At 46.1% G+C, this 23,709-nt stretch overlaps 1 protein-coding gene across 1 annotated transcript in view; it reads right to left on the bottom strand.

The window, feature by feature from the left end:
• LOC146857316 (RH-like protein IC) overlaps positions 1-23,709 on the bottom strand; it is a 382,142-nt gene that overhangs the window by 49,613 nt on the left and 308,820 nt on the right. The window contains exon 8 of the mRNA XM_085647814.1: positions 4,572-4,675. Coding sequence (XP_085503940.1) covers positions 4,572-4,675 — 104 coding nt within the window. The remainder of the gene's footprint in view (positions 1-4,571; positions 4,676-23,709) is intronic.

Genomic DNA, 23,709 nt, shown 5'->3' with positions numbered 1-23,709 from the left:
GTGCCAATTCTGTACTGTGGTCACTCTGAAAGCCTGATTGATGTTGATCCAGCAGTTGGAATTTCTCAATGTGAGCACAGAGTTGAGATTGCACACACTTTTCTAAGAGTTTCGCCACTGAGGGGATGTTGGAAATAGGAAGGAAGTTATTCAGATCAGAACTGTCTGCGTTTGCTTTTTAGAATGGGGGATACTTGTGCAGCTTTTAGACAGTCGGGTATCATGCCTTGTAATAGTGAAGCGTTAACAATCTTAGCTCAGATGGGAAGGATGGCAGCTTTAATTTCTTTGAATATGGGAGGAGGTAGAGGGTCATTGAAGTGGCTGTAGGGTTTGATCACAAGAAGAGTGTTGTAGATGTCGTTTTCATTAAGGGGTGTAAAGGCGTGCCAATAGGCATTGTTCTTTGGACTAATACTAAGGAGGACGGGTAGTTCCTGGTGGTTAGGTGGGGCAGTGTCCTGAATTTAGGATAAGAGCCCTTTGTGATTCAAGGACTATGCTGATGTTGGACATTGTTTCGACAAGGAAAGTGGCGAATTCATCACAAGTAGGAGTGCCTTCACCTGGGTCAATGTGGATGGGTGCCTTGATTGATTGTTGATTAACAATTTCGAATAGTTTCTTGGCACGATTTATGGCTCGAATGTGTTGAGATCTGAAGAAGTCGGCTTTAGCACTTTTGATTTTCTTTTTGTATGAACTCCTGATGAATCTAAGGAGGGTTAGGTGTTCGGTCGATGGTGTAGATCTCTAGGATCTTTCAGCTGACCTTAGATTACGGCGTTAAGGTTGTCATTGAACCATGGTTTGGAGATTTTGGAGGAGGCATTTTTTTGTTGTAGTAGCGCTATATTGTCCATGATACCGGAGATAGAGGCATTATAGAAATCCGTGAGGACATGAACATCTTTCAGTGAGGAGACCAGGCTTTTGAACAGCAGATTGCTAACTTTTCAGTGTTAATATTCCTTATCCAATGCTTCATTTTCTTGGGTTGAACGCCCTTCGCTAGCACCTCCCTGTTAATGAAGAAGAAGATGTAATAGTGGTCAGACCAGTCGCAAAGGATAATGGAGTCCAATGTGATAGTGTTACCTTTGGATATGATTAGATCCAGAGTTTCTCCCTTATTGTGAGTTGGGCTATTACAAAATTGAGTCAGCTCATGATCCAGTAGGAAGGATTTAAAATAATTCACTGCGTGATCATTTGGGTTAGACTAGTGGAGGTTGAAGTCTCCCAGGAAGATTTGGGACATGAGAGGGTCATCGTTGGATCAGATGATTTCCATTAAATGCTCAATGAAGGAAATATTGTCACCAGGGGGGTGGTAGAATGTGTGTAATTTACAGACATGGTGGTTTTTGCTGGTAATGCTGATGCAGAGATATTCGCTGGAGGATGGCATGGTTGAGTCAGATTGGGAAAGCGAGAGTGTATTTCTGTGAATACAGGCTATTCCTCCACCCTGTTTTAGCTCTCTGTCCATACGAATTATGCCATGGCTAGGTGGGACTAGAAGGTCGAGTATAGGTGAGGAGGAGTCGTTTAACCAAGTTTCTGTGAGGATAATGATGTCAAGCTCATTGGTTAAGATGAGATCATAGATGTCGGAGGCGTGTTTACTCGCTGATCTGCAATTGAGTAGAGCGCATTTCAATTTGTCAGTCGAGTGAGGGGTGGATGCTGGGAGGATATTGATGCGCTGAAGATTGTCAATATTTATGCCTCCCAGGTTGTATGAAGGTTCGCTGTAAGGGTTAGCTTGGATGCTTGGATTTGCCCCATTCAGGACTTGATAGGTGATTGGGTTAGGATAGGAGAAGCTCACGGATCTCAATAGATGAGAGGCCATCTTTCAGTTGTCTGGGGCGGGAAGAGGTATTTGGGAGAGGTAAAGTTTTCCAATTATGGTGAAAGGTGTGCATGGGCAGAAGAGGAGCTGCGCCTTCCATGATGATGGGACGATTCTCTATATTGCTAAGGGATCTGAATTTCCTTTGTGAGAAGGTGCAGGTGGTTAGATATCTCATCTAGATGCACTGCCCAATCAGGGAGTTGATTGATGGGGTCAGGAGGTGAGGTTGGGTTTCGGGGGAAAGCAGAAGGGGCCGGGGCGGCCATGAGATAGTCAGAGGGAGCAATGGAGAGATACTCTTGGAATTCTAGATGCAGATACTTTATCTGTGGTATTTTCTTAGTAGGTGCTTTCAGAGCCTACTTCTCTGATGTAATTCCCTTCTAGTTGGGGAAGATGTTTCCAAACCGCTACCAGGGTGCTGTGACTGTGGAAGAAAATAATTCAGTCAAAACTGATTTGGGATCTACCCTCAGCACCAGGGGTCCATGACCACATCCTGTACCTCTTCCTAAAAGGGCTTTTGGCTGGTCTGTATTTTTATTTTCATATTTTACTCTATTCAAGGTCAATGCAGAATTTAAAAGATAGAGGTACATCCATCTCTTGGTTATTAACAATGCAAGGTCTACCATTACGTAGGAGGTCATATTGTTAAGATTTTATAATGTTCTGCTTTTTTCAAGATTGGCCAACCATAGTGTATGGGATTTGAGGAAAGCCAAACTTGCAGGGTAGTGCACAGGGGAGGTGCCTTTACATATAATTCATCTAAATGGGTGTAATTGAAATAGTCAGTGATATATCGAAAATCGGGCATGGATCTGCCTACACCTCCTCAGAAGCAACCATGCACAAACTGCCCCTTGATCTTCTTTAGACAGATGTCAATCTATGTAGGAAAAAGGGGAATTCTTCAAAGACCAAGGTCAAGCAGAAATGCAAGGATTTTGGCTATGACTTCAGATTATTTCTCTGGCTGCTGTAGTGGATGGAACTGTAAAGAGTGGAATGGATAAAGACATGAGCTCAGAAGGTATTGTTTTAACATCACCACTACAGAAAACATCTCATGCCAACCTCTGAACAAGGATGATAACAAGCATCTTGGGAAAAAAACACAAAGTATTATTTCTTGCCATGATGGAGAATCCATTGAGGAATCATTTGTTTAAAGGTAGGGCACATGGACCAAGCAGAATGTTCCTTCTTGGGCTCCGGCCAATGAATGACCTGCAAATAAGTGTGGAGGAAAAGGGTATACTTTCATTTTTCCTACTTGTACCTGTGCGGTTTCAAGAGAAGGATCAGTGAATCAGAATCTATGCATCCATTTTTTAATAGTTTTAAATTCTGAAAGACACTGAACCTTGTTTGTTATAACTGTCTATTCTAAATCATTTCTGCAGCTGTTGGTTGTACCTAGGAGTGCTCTGAGCTGCAAATCCCACTGAACCTAGATCAGGCAAAAGAAAAGTATGTTTAGGACACTTACGATTTATAGAACTATTACTGCGAACTTTGGAGAACTGCTCCAGGAAATGTGTTGTTCTAACACAGTGGACATGGTCCTCTTCCCACCTAGCCACTCTCAAGTCAAGTACTAGTTTCCTCCCTTCCAGACGTCCATACCTTCTATTATTACATTGTTTTCATTTGATTTTATCTGCTTAAAATTGTATCATCTATCCGTATCTGTGTTTGATTGGTATTGACTGCCTATATTGCTCTAGTAAAAAGAATCCCTACAGTTGGTCTGATATCTCTGTTCTGGCTGAGCCTTGATAATGTTCCCTTGGGTGTTGGATTCAGTGTACTGGATGCCCAACTCCGTTTTAGGCTTGGTCTCCTTGGAAAAGAGCAGCAAACTTCACAATAACACTGTGTGAAGGAGGTAGGCTAACATTGGGATTTAATACGAGTAGTTGTTAATTGTGTACAGATATTGGATTTGTAAACCATAAGCCTATCAAGTTGTTGTCACTATTGAGTGGATACGCTGAATGTGTTTGACTGTTCACCAACTATGCAGCTTGGGAAAGAGTAGAGTTTTCAGATTTTTTTCACAACTTCAAAAGATTTTGCCTCACACGTGTGTTAACGTGAGTTAAGGAGGGAAAATTGAATTACTTTATTCCTTAGCATTGCCAATCATTAGGACAGTAGTAGATAGGAAGGTGTCAATGAGGAGAGTAAAAAACATTAAAACGTAACATTTACTTGAAACACCGATGCTTTACCGTAGATCCTACTAGAGAAAACTTTACCGATAAATATCATAGATTTTGTTGTGGAGACCAAGCAATGAGGAACAGTTTGTTGATAGTGTGTTGAAACTGTCAGTTTTTTGAAAATATGAAAGCCCCCCTTTATTGATGTTCAAAGCAGGAATAATACGTCTTGGACTGGCAGTTAGTAAAAGTTCTCAATTTAGCATAAAGAAATACAATGATTTGTCCAGAATCATGTTGTTTGGTCGACTGGGAAAGCTGAGATTAAAACTATTACTTTCTGATTCTTCAGTTGACCATCCATCCGCTAGATCACATCTCCTGGCACCCTTGGGAGGTCATACAAAAGTGCAGGAAAAACAGGAAAAAACAACAAAGTATGCCAACTGAAATCTGCACAACTATGGTTGTTCTTACACATGGTACATCTGGCATACAAAATGTAAACATTTTCTTAGTTCAGATACTGTTATACATACCTGTAAAGAGGCCCCCTCCAATGCTTAGAAACAAGGTAAAGCAAATGGCGCCAACTTCAACCAAAGCGTGATACCCAACTTCAACCAAAGCTTGGTATCCTAAACTGGAAATGACAAATCAATGAAAATGGGTGTTAAAGTTAACTTAAAAATGTGCATAATGAATATCTCCAACAGCAAGTTTATTGAACGTGATGCTATCATACCACCATAAGGTGTTACGTTCACCCCAAAGAGTGACACAACAGATACAAAATGTTATTTTTTCACACATCGCAATGCTTTAAGGCTATAGTGGGTGCAAAACTAAACAAAATGTGTTCCTTTGTGATCAGTGCTGGACTAGCTTTTCTAGCCATCTTGTACTAACGGATGGGCAGCTTGAAAAGACCAATTTGTGGGCTGGTGTTTTGGTCCCACCGTAGCCAATGGGAGCCAAAGATAACAAGCATTGACATCGCCAATAGGTCTCACCTTTGGGATTTTATAAGTGTTGAGCCAGAGATTTTGGTAATGTTTTTAAGGTATGGCCGATTACGGCCTGTACACAACAATAAATAATGCAGCATAAAGCCCGGCTCTGGACCCCGATAATTGTTTCCAGAAGCGGATCGGGCAAACAATGAGGTGCACTTCTGCACAGCAAGTGGCAGGAATCTATTAGTATGATATGACAAGTGACCTATAATAGGTGTAGCTTCAGAATCATCAAATCCTAAAAAGTCACCAATGCAGCTTTAACAGAAGCACAGAAAATCCATCAATGCCGATGTAGAGGTTTTTTTTGCTGGCTTCAACACAGGTGCTGGCAGCAGGAACTCTCGCCATTTCAGTTAGGAAACTCCATTCAGGATTAGAGCTGCTAATGTATCAGATTATCACCCGGGAGGAAGACGTATAAGTCTGCTCTATGTATAGCAAAGAGTTCTTGTATGTTTACTTTTCACAGATAGTCAAGTAAGCATGGAGTAAATACTGGATGAAGGAGAAGGAATGACTGCAAGGAGAGTGTATTTCTGAATACCTGCTCTGAATACTTGGAGACAAAAGTGTCCGGCTCTCTCATTCACACCTGCACATGCCAAAAACTGGGGCACAAATGCATGCAGGAAATAAACCGTGCAACCAGGCTGAAGTCGCATGGGAGGATCCGTTACTACTGCGGAGATAGTAGTAAACCCTTAGGCTGATGGCTCTAACCCTACAAGCAGACAGATCTGCAAGCACTGCCGCTGGGATTTGTGTGAGGCGCCACGACAAGACAGCACAAATTTGCTTTGTGTGTCTGATAACCAGCACGATCAAACATGCTTGTTTTATGTTTATTGTACTGTGTGAGCGGTTTCACACTCCTGAATCCAGCTTGGGGGGGGCTTGAACTAAGCAAGTAATGTGGCTGGAGGGGTGAGGGATGGGACAGGAGCACCGGGAGGGGCTGCGATGCCTTATGGCTCCACGGAAACTAGGAGCAACGAAAAGCTGCTAAAAGTAGAACAATGTATAACTAAACTCATGCTGTGAAATTAACTATTTCTAACCCCACGATGTTTACAAGACAAGGCCCTTCTAAAGAAGAAGACATGAACTCAGACCTATCTGTGCCACTTCAGGAGTAAGAGCTGCTACATGTTCATTGCGCCATGACTGCGGCTGTCTGCGCCCCCGCAGGGGGCCATTCCAGAAGGGCAGCTCTTTAGTGCTATTTGGGCACCAGCTCACCCCTCTCTAGTGGTTGGGCTCCTGTAGGAGTCCACTCGCCAGGGCACCATATAGGCGTCATATCCGGTGCGCCAAGGTGGGGGGGGGGTATATATGCCTCTCTCGCCCCTCCTGGCGGTCTCTGTCACACCAGCCACGCCTAGTAGCGAAGAGGAGACAGGACCACCCGTTGCCTCCCCAACCCCCCTGCACATCCCCCAACGCCGGCGAGCGCCACCCTGCCAACCTCAAATGTCAAGGGGCTCTCCCCCATCATCATACAGAACCCCCTTCCCCTGCTCAGGTCTTATCCCAACTCTAAAGACAGATTACTCTTAGCTCACGGCTTCGTGGAAGGGTTCAGGATTCCATACCAGAGCCCCCTGGGTTGCATGGATGCAGAGAATCTCAAGTCAGCCAGGGAATTGCCGGGAGTAGTAAGTGAGAAGGTTCAGAAGGAGGTGGCACTGGGCACTGGGCAAGGTAGCAGGTCCCTTCAATCACCCCCCCCTGGAGCATTTCCTAATCTCCCCGCTGGGTGTGGTCCCCAAGAAGGAGCCTGGGGCCTACCGGTTGATCCACCATCTGTCCTACCCGGATGGTGACTCGGTGAACCACTGGTTGGAAGAGGGGTCATGTTCAGTCTCTTACTGCTCTCCAGACATGGCGGTGGACATGGTAAAGAGAGCAGGGAATGGGGCCTGGCTGGCCAAGGATGACATAGAGTCTCCCTTCCGCCTGCTAAAGGGTCGCCCGGGCATCCGGCACCTCATGGGATTCAAATGGCAGGGCGAAGTGTTCTTTGATCGTTGCATGCCCATGGGCTGCACGATGTCCTGCGCGTACTTTGAGGCCTTCAGCTCCTTCCTCCAGTGGGCGCTCTCCTGGGCATACTGCATAGAGGGAGTGACACACTTCCTGGATGACTTCCTGTTCATCGGGGTTTTAGGGACCCAGGAGTGCAGTGAGGGGTTGCAGTGCTTCCAAGATTTGGCGGGGCATCTGGGGGTCCCCCTGGCACCAGGTAAGATTGAAGGTCCGGCCCAGGTTCTCACGTTTTTGGGCATCGAACTGTACACCATCAAGGGTGAGTCCAGGCTCTCTGTCAAGAAGGTTGAGGATCTGCGGCAGGATATCCAGGCATTACTGGGCAAGGACAAGGCCACCCTGGGCGCGGTCCAGTGTCTTCTGGGAAAACAGAATTTCGCAGCGAGAGTCATCCCGGCTGGGAGAGTATTCTCAAGAAGGCTAGCTAGGGCAATGGCCAAGGTACACAAGAAACATCGCATGGTGAGGCTGGGCAGAGGTTTGAAGGAGGACCTTTTAATGTGGTTTGAGTTCCTACAGCACTTTAATGGGACGGTCATCTGGAGAGCCCCCTGGGCAGGCTGCCCCGAACTATGCCTCTTCACCGACGCCTAGGGGAGAGAGGGTTTTGGTGCCATAATGGGGGAGGAATAGTGCACGCAGAAGTGGCCTAATGCATGGCGTCAGCGTAAGATAACCCTGAACATAACTGTACTTGAGCTGTTCCCCATTGTGATTGCCCTGCATTTGTGGCCCAAGGTGTTAGCAGACAGGAAGTTGATTTTTTGGTCTGACAACATGGCGGTGGTGCAGGCAATCAGTGGGCAGACAGCAAGGTGGCCCCTGGTGCTGTGCTTGTTAAGAGAATTGGTCAGGGCCGGCTTGCGCTGCAACATCGAATTTAGGGCTAGGCACATCAAGGGGGTCAAAAATGTGGCAGCTGACGCTCTCTCTCGTTTTCAGTGGCTCCGTTTCCGGGAGGCCTGGCCACGAGCGAGAGCGGAGATGACACCCTTGCCAGCACACCTATGGTGCATCTGAGGAGGATACCGGTGTCAGGCTACTCTTCTGGAATTGAGCGCTCTGAATCAGGCTGAGGAAAAGCAAAACCCTCTTGCTTGCTCAGAAGCAAGAGGAATCCCGAGTGGCTCCAGTTCCGGGATTTTTCGCTTACTGAACGTCAGGCAGGCAGTTGCCGGTAGTTTTCAACGGGAGCAGCTGCAGCGGCAGGAGCGCGGAGCGCGGAGGAGTGGGTGCAAAGAGTGTTCCGGGTAGAGTGACCAGCGGCTTTCAGCTCCCGGCCTCCGGGCCCCGGCCCCCGGCCCCCGGCCCCCCGACTCCCGGCTCCCGGCTCCCAGCTCCTGGTCCAGCGCGGCTCAGACGGCAGGACGGCGAGTTTTCCTGGCGGCTCATTTGGCGGTTTAAGAGGGATTGGCGAACGGACTCCAAGGCTAGAGGTTGGTGTCAGTGTTTAACTACGGACCTCATGGTAAGGGAGGGAGGATCTTGTGCGCAGAGCTCCTTCGTGACTGAGAACAGAACACAGAGCACAGAACAAAGAGCTACGGACCACAGAACTGCGGCCCATAGAGCTACAGACCACAGACCACAGAGCTGAGCCCAAACGGAGCCGACCTAGTGAACGCTATTACCGCTATTACCGCTATTGCCGCTATTCCCGCTGCCCGCTCCCGCGCCCGTTTCACCTGCCGGCTCCTTGCCGACTCCTTGCTTGTTCCCATCCCCTCCCTGGACGTGAACTTGCCGGCCCGCAGTGTTGGGCGGCTTCCGCGGTTCCCAGTAGCCTCCAACTGGCGGGGGAACAGGGGAGAGGTGAGTGGTCTGCAGATTCGAGGACAGGTGTACAGGGCGCTGAAAAGCCAGTAAGGAGGTCTGACAGCTGAGCACTCACTGCGAGCTGCAGAGGACGTAGTGGATCTAGTGGATGTAGCAGAGGCAGCGGGCAGCAGGCGGCAGTAGGAGCGGTTCAGGAGACAAATGACCACCGGTGAGTCTGATCTGCCAGTGGTTCTGCACTTTTCGCTATTCACCATTCACCACTCACTGCCTGTCGCCCATTGTCTAGTCTCACAGTGAGTTGAAAGTTGAAAGTCGATGATCACAGCCCTGACGATCTCCCTGTCCTTTTGGGTTTCACTTACAACTACATTGTGGTCAGAGAATCCTCCACTGGGCAAAGAATTGGACGCGGCAGAAGATGTTCTGATAAAAAAAAATAATAATAAAAAAAAAAAAAAAAAGGATTAGAGTGTTCCCGTGACGAGCCAGAATTACCTTCTTGGTTACAGAAGATTACATCTCCTATAGTGTGCTGGGGGTAAAGCAGACAACGACTCACGAGCGTAGTCACTGCTAGAGGTAGCTGCAAAAGTTGCAAGACCAAGGGAAAAAAAAAAAATGAGATCGGGCAGAGTGAGGCATTCACCTTCCAACTCATCTAATACAAAATCAAATTTCAAAATCAACTTTCCATCTAAACCTCGGAAAAGGAAACTGGAGTCAGAAAGTCAAAAAAACAGTGGAAATACGATGTCAGTCACTGATCAAGAACCAGGAACCAGTCGCGAACTAACTCCCACTCTCGATTCCAACAAATCCTCAAACGTAAAGTGTCTCGACAACGACAAGGAACTTATTGTATTACCCTGTCTAGCGACAGCTTCTCCACAACTGCAGCAATCACAGGAATTATCCCAGGTGTCCCCGCCTTCGGTATTAAAATCACCACCAATGGGTCTAAACAATCTCATAACCATTGAGGGAACGCCAGTGAAGAAAAAGAAACGTTTCTTCCAACCAAAGATATACACGAAGTTTTCTTTCCTAAAAGATCCTGGATCAGCAATTTTTTCTAAGACAGAGAACATCCTGGGCCTCCACACACCGCTCCTACCAAGCAAACACAATCAAAGTTATATAAAAAATGCCGACAGCAACCTAACAGGCCCCCTCAGGCAAGCAGGGCCTTTGAACATATCTAATATTGAGGCAGCTGAAGCAAAGTTAGTACCATCTTCATCAAAGGCAAATAATAGGAAAGTGGGTTCACTTACTCACTTAGCAACCTTGGCAGTCCAAGCAATTTCCAGTCACACAAATCTGGGAAAGGAACCGCCCAATATATTCGTAAACAAAAACTGGATCCTACCAAGGAAAGTTGAAACCATAGAGGCAGTAATCCACCAACGTCAACACCTGGAGAGCCACGGTAAAAGCAAGGACTCTGAGATTCAGTGCCACAAAGAGGAGGAAAGGAAAGACTTACACTGTCCTCAACCATTAAGTAGTTCGCCAAAACCAAAGAAACCGAAGAAGGTACCCCAGGACATCGAAGAAATACAAAAATTGCAGCAAACTAAAACAATGGAACCAGGAAGCAGAATCCAGAGCTATCAACCGGCCAAAATTTCTTTGATCCAAAACCAGACATCTCAAATAAATCTCAAAAGCTGCATAGGAAAAATTGTACTAAATGACAGTTTAGCAACAATGACTTCACCTCAACGTTGCACCTTGCCACAGTACAATGATCTTCACCCTACAGACAACTACGCAAACAACGACATGTCCTCCATAGCAGCACAGGAATGGGAGGAACTGGTTGCAACCTACAACCAGGAATCAGTCGGACGCAGTCCACCCAACGACGCATCACCAAAACTGGATAAAAATAGCACCATTGACAATCTGGGCAAAGATTCAATATGGACAATAATTTTGAAAACTCTGCAGCACTCGACTACGGCTCTAGAATTTCAATCTCAAAAAATGGACTTGCAACTCATAGTTTTGCAGACTATGGCGGACACAATCTCAGGAATTGACCAGAAAATCTTAGAATTAAATGGGCTCATAAAAAGAGGCCAAGACGCTGTCTATGAGTCCCAAACAAACTTTCCACAAGTACAAACCTACGACCCGATCTTGGACAAACTATCATCCTTACCAGCAATGCTGGGTGATTTGATAAACGATTTAAAATTGACAGCCCTACAAACTCCGACTTCACAAACTTCGGATCTACCGCCAGAATCCTCATCAACATACACAAATCAAGAGAACGTGCCGCCTGCCGAACAGAGCCCAACAACCAAACTACTCTTAAAACAAACACCATCTCCTGATAGGTCGGACACTGCCCCCACGACCATTACCATAGATAATTCAACTCTAACAAGCAACCAAGCTTTGAATAAAACTCGTAGAAAGAAGAAAAGGAAAGGAAGGAACAGGTTGCCAATGAACGGAAGGCATTACAAAGAGACACAACTGTCCCCCCCCGCCTTAGCAGCAACTAGCGACCAAAAAGGAAAAAACAATGATCAACCACCAGCCTCCCATAAGACCATAGACAGCACCACTTCTCCTTTTATAGTACCTTGCGATAAACACACATCCAATTCGACCCAGGATATTGCCCTAAAAGAACCTGAACAGGAATGCCCTCAAATCAATCTAAACCAATCGGTACATAATGCTCACAACGTTGATCTAGCACCTGTTGATCACACTCGAATAAAAAAAAGTGCGGACAACGCTACAGTCACCAAAACAGAGTTGCCGCTTCAATCAAAATGGCACTTAAACAGCAGCACAAGGCCACAAAATGCAATGCAGCAACTAAACCACTCAGACACAACACGCCTAGTACGTTCCCCTCAACCCTTCCACCAAGATAACGCGGGACTTTCAAATTCGATAGTACCCCAGCAGTTGTATAATCCGGCATCAATCCTTTTCATTCCTGAATATACATCCAGAGGAAGGGATGACATATTGAACAGGGGCAACATACTGAGACTCTTGCACTCAGTTAGTACCCTAGAAAACATTAGCTCTACAGAACTTGCACAAATAGAATTTCAGCCAAACACCGAACCCCACCGCCCGGAAATAACAAAAGCAACCTGGAACTCCACCGAGACAGTGAGCAAAATCATGGAAGAAGAAGAAACATTCCGACAATGGGGGATAGAGTTGAGATTAGAACAACGCCCCCGCTATCCAACACCCCTGTTACCACCTAATAGGTCTCTAGCACCCAAAAGAACCAACTCAATTCTAAGAGGTGCTAGGAGTAATTCCCCGACGCGATACTCCAAAGACAATAGTAAATTACAAATAGGGCAAAATCCAAATTACAGTACTTACTTTCCGCGAGATTGTAATCCTAATTGGAAGTCAATCCAACGCACAATTAGCACAATGGCTGGCGCCACTTGACAAAAAAGGCAAGAACTAGCTAATCCTTCAAACAGGAAGAGGGATATCAGCATCTGCTCATGGAACATCAATGGCTTAGCCAGTAAAAGCAATGACCCGGAATTTCTTCAATATCTGAACAGATTTGATCTCTTATTGCTCCAAGAAACGTGGGAAGGAAAAGCACTAGATCTATTGGGGTTCGCATCATGTTGTATCCCGGCTAACAAAAACTCCATCTTTGGGCGGAGATCAGGTGGATTAATGCTTTTTGCATCTATACAAACCATAGGTGAAATCATAGAAATAGACTCTCACATATCTCCCCCGAGTGCAATACAGGTGGTAAAAACCTCACCTTTGGTTACGGAACATGCCTCAAGAAGTAATCATAATCAATGTATACATACATCCAAAACAAAAGCAAAAGGCCGCAAAAGATTTGGGAGCAGCCTTGGAGAAGATAAGGGAAGAACAGGACTCCGACTTAATCATCATGGCGGGGGATTTTAACATGCTTCTCATCAGTGAGGACCAAGACGATGACCTTATTCGAGATTTGAATGTGGCATGGGGCGTTCCCACACAAGGCTCGGTAAAAAACAGCAAACTAACTAAGTGTTCAAAAACATTGCTCCAAAATTTGGAACATCTCAACCTAAGGGCCTTAAATGGGCGTTATGACGAAGACAACCCACCAGTTGCAACCTTCCACTCTAATAAACAAACCTCTCATCTTGACTACATGTTTATATCTTTAAACATGTTTAGCTGGACCAAAAAGTTCAGAATAGGGATGAGTGACCTCAGCGACCATCTACCCTTAGAAACCACAATAAAAGTCACCTCGAAATCGGAAAAGGAAATATACAAAGGCCCCTGCTTGGAAGTCACGTCAAACCTACGGCGATTACGATGCAACATCGACAACATTAGGTCAGTAAGCACAACAGCAAAAAATCTTTTCACTCAAGCAGCCAATTCCTCACGCAAAGCGTTGGAAAATTGGCAAAACTTCATTACAAAAATTAGCGAGAAGCTGATAAACAACAAGCCGAACACGTCACGCCAGGGGAAGAGAGTCCCTAATAAAAATCTAGCAACCCTAGAAATGAAGACTCAAAAACGGCAAATAAATCAAACACTAAGGCTGTTACGAAAGGACCCAACAAATTGCAGTTTGCGAACAGCCCTACAGACAGCAAAAAAACATCTGAAACGGATGAAATGGGAAAAAAGGAAGGAACAGAACGAAAACCTATGGGCAAAACTCCATTATGAAGGGAAGCAGAAAAACAGCTCGAAATTCTGGCAAATGGTTAAAAAAATAAATAACCCCGACCACCGGGGTCAAAACTCACACATACCAGAGGAGGCTTGGACAAAATATCTGTCATTGCATTTTAACAATGATGACATCACAGAGGGAGCCGTAACACACATACCTCATGCAGTAACCATGTGCCACAAAATCGAAGGCATAGAAATCAGCCGCATATCCACAAGACTCCAGGAAAAAAATGAGAATGGATCCAAGATCTCACTTAAGCTTGATAAATTAGTACCAATGGCAGAAGTTACGATATGTGCGGAGCAATGGCAAAAATTAATTACCCCAGCTGACGTACAACTTCAAATAAAAAGAGGGCGATCCGCGGGAGCACCGGGCCCAAACGGCATTCCACCCATGTTGTATAAGGAAGACGTGGAATTTTGGAGCAAATCATTGGCATCTCTATTCAATAGTCTAACTTATACCCAGATACTTCCCGAGTCCTGGTATGGGTCAGTCATCAGCCCGATCTATAAGCACGGTAGTAAGAAGCATCCAAATAACTACCGACTCATTGCATTATTAGATGTAGAGGCCAAATACTTTGCAGGTATAATTCTGGAAGAGTTAACAACATGGGTAGCTGAAAAATCCATTATCCCGATCACTCAAACAGGATTCTGTAGAGGCCAAGGCACCACAACCAACATCATGGCGCTGTCCCTGCTCATGGGACAGGCCAAAGAGTCTAAATCACCTTTATATCTAACATTCATCGACTACACTGCCGCATTCGATCACATAGATCGTAACAAACTTTGGCAGAAACTAAGTCACTGGGGCATACCGAAACATCTCTTAGATGTGTTAATACTACTTCACTCCAACACTTGGATTAAAATCAAACTTGGAACAGGAACACACCTTTCGAAACCTATCAAGACAACAAAAGGACTAAAACAAGGGTGCGTACTGGCTCCTCTTTTATTTAATCTTTACTTGGCTGATCTACCAGGAGAACTTGACAAATGCTCCAACCATGCGCCTAAACTCGGGTCAATTATCCTCTCCAACTTACTATATGCAGACGACCTAGTGTTAATAAGTCGCACCCCAACGGGCCTTCAACATCTTTTGAATGTTGTATATACCTTCTCTGAAAGAAATGCCCTTCAAATAAATCTTAAAAAGACCAAGGCCATGGCTGTGAATTATAAGAAAAAAAGGGAAACTCGTTGGTACCTGAATGGAGAGCAAATGGACCTGGTAACAACCTATAAATACCTGGGAGTAATCCTGGACGTAAAAAACACGTCCAAGCCACAACTTGAATCCCTACGAGGGAAGGCGACTATGATCCACCTGGCCATCAAATCACTAAAGGCAAAACTCCCCGATCTTACACTTAAACCCCTCCTACAAATACTGCGTGCAAAACTGCAGCCGACCATCACATACGGGAGCGAATCCCTGCATGGGAAGGATGCTGCCCTACTGGACATACTTATGGCCAAATCATATAGGGCCATTTTCAATCTTCCCAAATACGTTTCTCCTGCTCAGATTCGGCTGGAATTTGGAATAACTAAACAGACAATAGGAAGGCAGTGCGCGTACGCAGGAACCTGGCACAAGATTCGCACCGCTGAGAACGGCTCCCTAAGTTCCAACGTATGGGGGGAGCTATTTCGTCACCAAAAGTCATTGGCCAGAGACTATCTATTGGAATCACTTCAAGCCTTGGGCCTGAAAGACTTATGGGAAACTCCAACAGACCACGTGACCTTTAAAAAAATTGCAAAAAAGTCGGCGCGCATTATCTCAGTAATTGAAGATAAGAATGATCTGGCGAAAAGAGCGCATGGTTGGATAACTCTGGGTGATTACGGGCCAGTACAACCACAAGTATACCTTAGTACTGGCATGAAAATAAAAATCAAAGAAAGGTTTCTGAAATTACGCCTTGGAGTAATTCCTATACTCCCACATTTGCCACCTTGGGAGAGGAATAACTCCTCAGAGCAGTGCCGGCTGTGTAAAACTGGCAAGGAGGACATTGTTCACGTGATCTGTATTTGCACTAAATTGAATGACATAAGGCATAACTTACTACGCCCTTTTTTTAAGCAGTTTGGCACGCGGACTTGTAGACAAGCTGTAATACTGTGTTTTAATCCGAAATATACCAAACTGAATTGCCAGGTCGTAAAGTTTTTCGATTTAATGTGTAAAAGACTTAAGAGCACCTGACGACAACTAAAAAAAAAAAAAAAAAAAAAAAAAAAACATTTTAAGGTTACTTAATTGATCTTAAGTAAATTTTTAGCCAATGGCAATGTACCAACGAATTTTAAAACACTCATTTCGATGTTTTTATGATATTTTGTAAAGATTTTAATTAATCATGTACAAATAAACAATTACCTATGGTGCATCCTGCAGTGGAGCAGCGGTTGAGATCGTTGGGGGGACGCTCCTTGGCACCGGGGACCGGGAAGAAATACAAGGCCCATCTTGACACATTTTTAAGCGTCGCAGAGACTCTGAGCACAAGCTCACTTCCCTTGGACCAGAAGGTGCAGGCGTTTGTATTATGGGCCAAAGATCAGGGGAAGAGTCACTCGTGGGTCTGTGGCCATCTGGCGGCGGTGAGCCATGATGCTAATTTGAAGGGTGGGCAGGACCCAACCAAGTCCTTTTTGATCAAGGTGGCCATCAAGGGGTCGGCTAGAGAGGAGGTTAGGACTTTGGACACTAGGGGCCCCATTGACTTTCCCACCCTCCAGGAGATGCTAGATGTAGTACACCAGGTCACCCACTCGCAATTTGAGGCCAAACTCTTTTCAGCAGCCTTCTGCCTGGCATTCGTTGGGGTGTTCAGGATGGGCGAACTGGTAGCCAGATCAAAATCAGACATGTCTGGCGACGCCTTAAGCAACCAGGATGTTAAACTAACGGACAAGCTAGTGATACATATTAGGAAATCCAAAACAGATCAGGCAGGGCGAGGGGCTGATGTAGTTCTGGAACCGCGAGGGGACCCAAGGTATTGCCCAGTGGCTAGAGTTAGGGATTATAGGTCCGTGCGCCCCGTGGCACTGGGGTACTTCCTGATACATGCAGACTTGGGTCCCCTGACAAAATTCCAGATAGACCGGATCATGGGCGCCTACCTAGCTCACATGGGCCTTGCTCGCCCCAACAAAAAGTATTCCAGCCACTCCTTTAGAATTGGGACAGCTACAGCGGCATTCAAGTCAGGCATGGAGCTGGAGGGCATAAAGAGGGTGGGGCACTGGCAATCGCGTTGCTTTGAATATTACATTCACCCTTGAAGGCTCAGCATGTAAATAGAATATTGTGTGCAGTGGTTTGTAGTGATCTTGATAAAGTGTTATTTAATAGACATTAAACAAGTGTGTAAAAAATGGCGTCCGTTTATTCACCAGGTTCCCGAGTGTGGGTGATCGGCCATTCATTTGTTGCCAGGTTGGCTCAGTGGGCTGCATGCAGGAATTGGATGCAGGGGTTTACACAAACGCAGTTCGTCTGGATGGGCTTCCCTAGAATACGATGGAGCAGCATCACTAACAGACTAGAGCAACGACTGGCTCAAGGGGGCGGCCTCCCCATCATCTTGGTGATCCATTTGGGGGGCAACAACCTTATTCCCATGGGGAGGAGGGCACTATTACAAGCCATGAAGTTTGACTTGGGGGAAATCAGCAAACGCATTGGACAATGCGAGCTCTGGTGGTCGGAAATCATCCCTCGCAGAAACTGGCACGGGGCAATGTCCAGCGAGGCGGTAGAACATTCCCGCAGGAGGCTCAAGGGTTCTATGCGTAAGTTCGCAGACCAGAGGGGTCTGGGTCTCATCAGGCACGAGCTGATTCAGTCCAAAGTCGAGGGATACTTTGAGAATGATGGGGTCCACTTATCTCCGGTGGGGATGGACCTGTTCCTTCTTGACTTGACAATATAGCTTGTGTGGGGGGGCTCTAGTGGCGACGGGAGCCACCTCCTGAGCTGTAGCGGAGTTACAGGGCGATCTGGAAGCAGACCGGTACAGTAAGGGTACCTCTGCGGCAGACGGGTACAGTAAAGGTACCTCTGCGCGGCACAGTAGAGGTGCCAGAGCCAAAGACTCAGGGCAGTTTCCGGGAAAACCACGACAGCGCCCCGTTAGTCCTTTGGGCGGTTGGGGGCTGACCAACTGGGGGTTTGCCCTGCTACGCTCCGCCCTGAAGAGGGCGTGAGTAATAAGAGACCAACGTGTCACGTGATCCGGAAGAGGATCACCAAAAGGTGTAGCACTGATTGGGTGTCCCACAGTCCTGGCTCATCAGGCGGGCGGGGGCAGCATAGGTTGGTACAGCTGCCCGCCCTTGGATCGCCCGTAAGATGACCCACATATTGCACTCTCGTATGGAATAAACCTGCAGCAATATTTTCCCAGAACAAAAGTTGTCTTGCGTATTTATTTATTCTTGCATGCTCAGACTGTGGGAGGGGGAAGTTGCCAATAATGACACTGTGAGCATGTCTCCCATCTGGAGAACCCTTTAGGAGTGCATAGACTCCTATAGAGCTCTCGATGACACTCAGAGCGCTTTGCAGCCTTGTCAGCGATGCAAAGCGCTATATAAATATGGTAATACATGACCACTTGGATGTTTCTGATACCTGCCCCTCGCCAGCCTGCCTAATGACAATGTGTGTCACAGAAGCAGCTTGACACCAACGCGGAATATGCAGAGCTTTGCAGACTTTACAGAAAATGACGTGCACTTTTAGGTCTTAAGCATTTGTTCATTCTGTGCACAAACGGAATGTCCGCTGCAAACAACGCATTCCCTGGTAATCACCTGCGCACAGGTAGATAATGCGGATTAGTGTTTAGGTTGTAGGACGTCTGAGTTGTAATCACGGCTTCCCCATGTGACCATATTGTGTAATCCGTGGCAAATCACTTCACTGTCTACAGCTTCCCACATCTGCTAAAATGAGGAGACTTCAAAAAGAGGAGAACGGGGGTACTAAGGGATGTGTGAAAGCTGGGCAATTATGTCTCGTGATACCCAATAATTATGGAAAAGGGTACAAATTAGATTAATTTATTTAAATTTATCTTACGTGGCTATCCTGAAAAAATGATGCCTGGACATGCACTGGACTTCACTTTCATAACTGTATTGCTCAAGATTAAAATGGCAAATTCAGAAACAAATTAGCAAAATGGGAGATCACTTTGAACTCTTGGCTCAACGCTCTCCTCAAAACGGTGTTGATGCTTCCCCTGCCCTAATCCATGAAGCTGAAAAGTGGGACATAAAATATGGATATTAGCGTGGGCTGGAACAAGTGACGATGAATGTGAGGGCCTTGGGCAGGCCGCGCGTGCTAAACAAGAGAACGCGGCATCCGTAATGGAAGATGACATGCGGCAAATGAAGCGGAAACAAGCCTTTCTTTTCTTAACATGGTGCCTAAAGTAAATAAAAAATAAAAAACTATCCCACACAAAACAACAAGCGCGGCCGCTAAAGTGAAAGCGGCCGCGCTGTGTTTAATTAGTAACCTGATCCACAACGAGGGAGGAATGCAGCTGCCAGCCTGCGCACTGCTGCTCGCTCCCGAGAGCAAAACGCCGTGGGAGTGCACCTTTGGAGAAGAGGTGGGACATGCACTCGCCTTTGACCATTTGCGTGCTTTCATTATTGAAAGACATACGCAAAGGCCAATCCAATGTGTGGGAGGAGTCCGACCCACACGGAGAAGTTTGGAGTAAGTTTGGAGTGCTCACAAGAAGCCTCCCATAGGGCAGCGCATATGCGCTGCGCTAGGCTCGACCTAAAATTGGCCACACACTAGTTCTTTCAAGCTGGCTCGTCTGACAGTGCTTGACAGAAAGATATCCCGAACTGCCAGTCCAACTATGTGTTTTTATTTGTTTCCAATTGAGTTCCGTTGGTGTACTTTTACATCTCTCGCATCTTAATATTGGTCACCTAGTTTACCACTCACTTCGCAACAAAATTATACGTCTGACGGTGACTGGGTGCACTTGTTACCAATGTCCAGTTTAGAAGTCGTGGGAGCCTCTGTATGAGTAATAGGGGAAAACCGGCGTAGATCTAAAGTTTGTAATACCCAACCTGTAGCTCTTAGCAGAATGCACATTTGAATTATCAGTACTGCTATTATGACATTTTGTGTTCAAGGAGCAATTTAAATGATGTTTAGGATATAACTTTTATAATGTTTACTTTGACACCATAAGCTCAACAGAAACACACCAAAAATTGGAACACATCTACAATTTATAAAAACAAAAATACCTCGATTTACTGTATTCAATTCAAATAAAAGAATCAATCCACTGAGATCCCACATTAAAAATCATAATGAGTTCTTGCAATCTGATGCACTTTTCAGATATCTAGCAACTAAATTGCAAACATCTATGATCTCTATTTTAGACAGTAGGCCTATTGTACTTGTTATATTTATGTCTTAATATATTTATTAAGGAGTATAGAGCTGCGGGATGGTTATGGGTAACTTCAGGGCACTGGCAAATAGAGAAAAAGATTTAGTGGTGGAAGGTGAGGTTACAATCTAATTGGGCCGGGTGATTAATCATGGCCAATATTCAACACCACCCTTTTCATATTGATCTCAATGAAAGGAAAGTCTGAAAAGTTCTGTGTTCAGAGTCTCCTGGGCCATGTGGTTGGGTTCACCACCTCGGTTGGGGTTGACGTCATTCACATCTGGTTCATACACATCAATGATTCTATTCCCATGTTTTATCCTGTTGAATGACTATTGGTTGTTCGAGCTAACAAGCCAATGGGCACATATATTGAGGTGTTAGTATCAGAACCTATCCCCCAGTACGCTTTGTGGATGGTATGCTTGACACTGAATTTGATCCTAGCATCAACTCAGAGACAGCAGAGAACGTTAAAGCACCTTCTAGCTGCCTAGTGCTAAAGTCTTTGGAGCCTGGCAATCACTTTCTTGAGGAGATTAGAGTAGATGATGTGCCAGTAGGCGATGTATGCCAGGATGAGGGCTCTTGTTAGCTCAGTTCTGTGTTCAGTGTGAAGAAGTGAAGACTTTCAAGAGAAGAGAGAACTGTCTCTTCCACTCTGTGCCACTGCGTTAACTTAGGGACCCAAAATGAAGTCTGAGGCAAAGAGAATCCCCAAGTTCCTTACTTTTGGTGAGGTAGAGGAAGTTACTTCAACGTTTTTTGTGGCCATACAGATAGTAGTGAATTGGGCTCCGTTTCTTATACTTATGATCTTGCTCTTGGGGGCATTTATGCACAGCAATCTCTCCATCATCCAATGGAGCAAACAGTCCAGTGGAAGTCAATTTGTGTGTGTTGGCATATATTTGGAAATTCATTTGATACTCCTCAAGGAGGTAATAACCAGGACATATGTCAATGTTGAAAAGAAGGCACAAGGGGAATGATGCAGGATGAGTGACATATGACAATGGGTTGTGGATGATTCAGCAGATCTGATCCTGGGTTTTTGGCTGTCCACAGACTAGAAGGCTAGAATTGATTACAACACAGAGCCGTAGATGCCAGCCCAGTGCCCACAACTATCCAGGGGTATTGCATGGCGAATTGGTGTAGCAGGTTTAGCCTGCTGATAAGTCATTAAGAATCAAGGTGATTTTCTAGTTCTCATCCACGGAGAAGAGACGCTCTTCCTTCATGCTGGCCACTGCACTATCACTGCCTCTCATAGAATGCAGAGTAATAATCATGAGGAAGTGGTTACGTTTGACGTATTCTTGAAGATGTATTGTAACTTCTGTTTCCGTGTTTTTGCTGAAGAAAGGGAAGTGGGGGAGGCTGTACTGGGCAGTGCTTTTTTTCAAGAGAGGATTGAGGCAGTGAACAAGTCAGGTATGTCTACAAGTGGGGAGAAGAAATATTTGAGGAAGGCAGCTGAGCAAGGCATATAGCATGCCTTTATTTTTAGAGCAATGTTGAGAACTTGAGTGGTTTCCAGGGGTTGGAACAAGGTAAAGGCACACAGAAGGTGATGAGAGGAGATGGGGAGTAGAGAGGCTCTTCTGCGTAGTTGGTTGATGATATTGTCCGGGATGTCGGCCAGCTTGCATTCACAGGACAAGAGAAAGTCTTTGAAATGTTGCTGATATCTGCAATGGTTGCTTTTTATGGTACTGGGGTTTGTAAGTTCTTGATATATGTGAACGTTTTCCCCGGTTTGATTGGGTGACTGCGCGTACTTTGAGGCCTTCAGCCCCTTCCTCCAGTGGGCGCTCTCCTGGGCATACTGCATAGAGGGAGTGACACACTACCTGGATGACTTCCTGTTCATCGGGGTTTTAGGGACCCAGGAGTGCAGTGAGGGGTTGCAGTGCTTCCAAGATTTGGCGGGTGTTAGAATTGGGAATCTCTGGTTGGCACAGATATGCACTTGCAGGGACTCTTACTTCTAAGTCAGGATAAGGGGATCACCCTTTCAAATAACCCCTGCTCACCCTTTAGGTAGTGTGGCGCAAGCAGTCAAGACTATTCTCAGGGCGTCATAGGTTAAGCATTTGTGAACACATACAGTAATACAATGACACACCACAAATGGACACCAGTCAAGGTTATATCAAAAATAGGTTTCTTTATATAAGGCTTAGCACAAGACCAGAATAACGAATAAAATGACCACAGTATTATTTCAAAGTTCAATGTTCTTGTAAAAAGGCTTAAAATGCAAAAATAGGGTTCTTTTAGTCAATTCTGCTTCTTTTCAGGCTTTGTACGGTTCGTACCTGGGAGTGCGACTCGTCCGCATTAAAAACAAGGAAAGTACGAGTCAAACAATCGGTGCGGACTCCGGGGTCCGTAACATACACGCTGCGGTGCGAACAGAACAAAGTACCTTAAGTTCGTGGGGTCCGCGACGGACAGTGCGGGACAAGTTGATGGGTCCGGGTCATAGTTCGGCAGCGTATTCAGATGCTGGTCGGGTCGCGGCGTCTGGACGCGGCGTTGGTACGGGACCTTCAGGGATACGTGCGGATGGCCCGGATCAGCTTGCAGAGTCCGTGGCGTTCGGCGTTCGAGCCGTACCTTCGGTGCGGATAGGCGGCGACACTTCTCTGCGCCGTACAGCGTACGGGGAGGATCGGCACGGGCAGTACGTTAGCAGCGTACGGACCGTACCTGCGGGACAGCGAAGCTTGTTTTCAGCATACAGGGTTCGGCAGCCAGGGCTGTACGACTCGAATCGGCGGGGAAGGTTAGGTGCAATGCGGCTGGGAGGGATACGGCGCATACTAACGCTTTTGGATCAGCGTAGACGCACGGTGCTGGGCGGCAAAGACACGGCTTCGCGGCGGATGGGGTACGAGTCGTACTGGGGCCAAATCCAGCGGGAAACAAGCAAGAATTGTCCAGACAACTCAATTTTGGAAGGCAGATGAGTCCAATGGACCTGGGACTCAGTTCAGGGGGCAAGCTCTCGTCCAAGCCCTTGGAGATAGTTGAAACAAAGTGCAAAGTCTCTTTTAGTCTTTTCCTCTCCTTTCTCAGCAAGGTACCAACTGCAGGCCAATTCCCCCAGGTCAGGGAAAGTTACTCCTCCTTCAGCCTCTTCCAGGTCCTTCTGGTCAGGCAGAGTTTCTTCGTGGTTCAATCAGGATCTGATTTCTTAGGAGCAGGGCTCCTACATTTATACCAAGTTTCTTTTGTCTTTACAGGCCAGGGGGGCTTTGCATAATCCCAGTCCAGTTCTTTTCAGTGAGGAGCACTTTGTTGTTGGGACTCTGGCTTCTTCTTTCAGCAGGCAGGGCAGAGACATCAGACGCTCCCCAGGGGGTGGAGCCAGCATTGTGGTGGCAGAGCACTGCCCTATTCAGAGTCAAGGTGCACTCCTCCCACCCATCCTGGTGTAATCTCTCTATTCACCACCTGGCAGCCCCAGCCTGTCTCCTGGAACTTCCCAGCCCTGTCACTCAAGCTACACACAAAGAAGATAATCCCTCCCAGCAGAGGCGGACTGAAATGGTTTGGCAAGCAAAGGCTAACTTTCTAAAAGTAGCATTTGCAAACCCAGGATATTAAAATAACCTTTGCTAAAAGATGTA

This window comes from Triturus cristatus, chromosome 3_2 (assembly GCF_964204655.1).
Source record: "Triturus cristatus chromosome 3_2, aTriCri1.1, whole genome shotgun sequence".
In the NCBI taxonomy this organism is placed as follows: Eukaryota; Metazoa; Chordata; class Amphibia; order Caudata; family Salamandridae; genus Triturus; species Triturus cristatus.
This window is presented reverse-complemented; position numbering and strand designations above follow the sequence as displayed.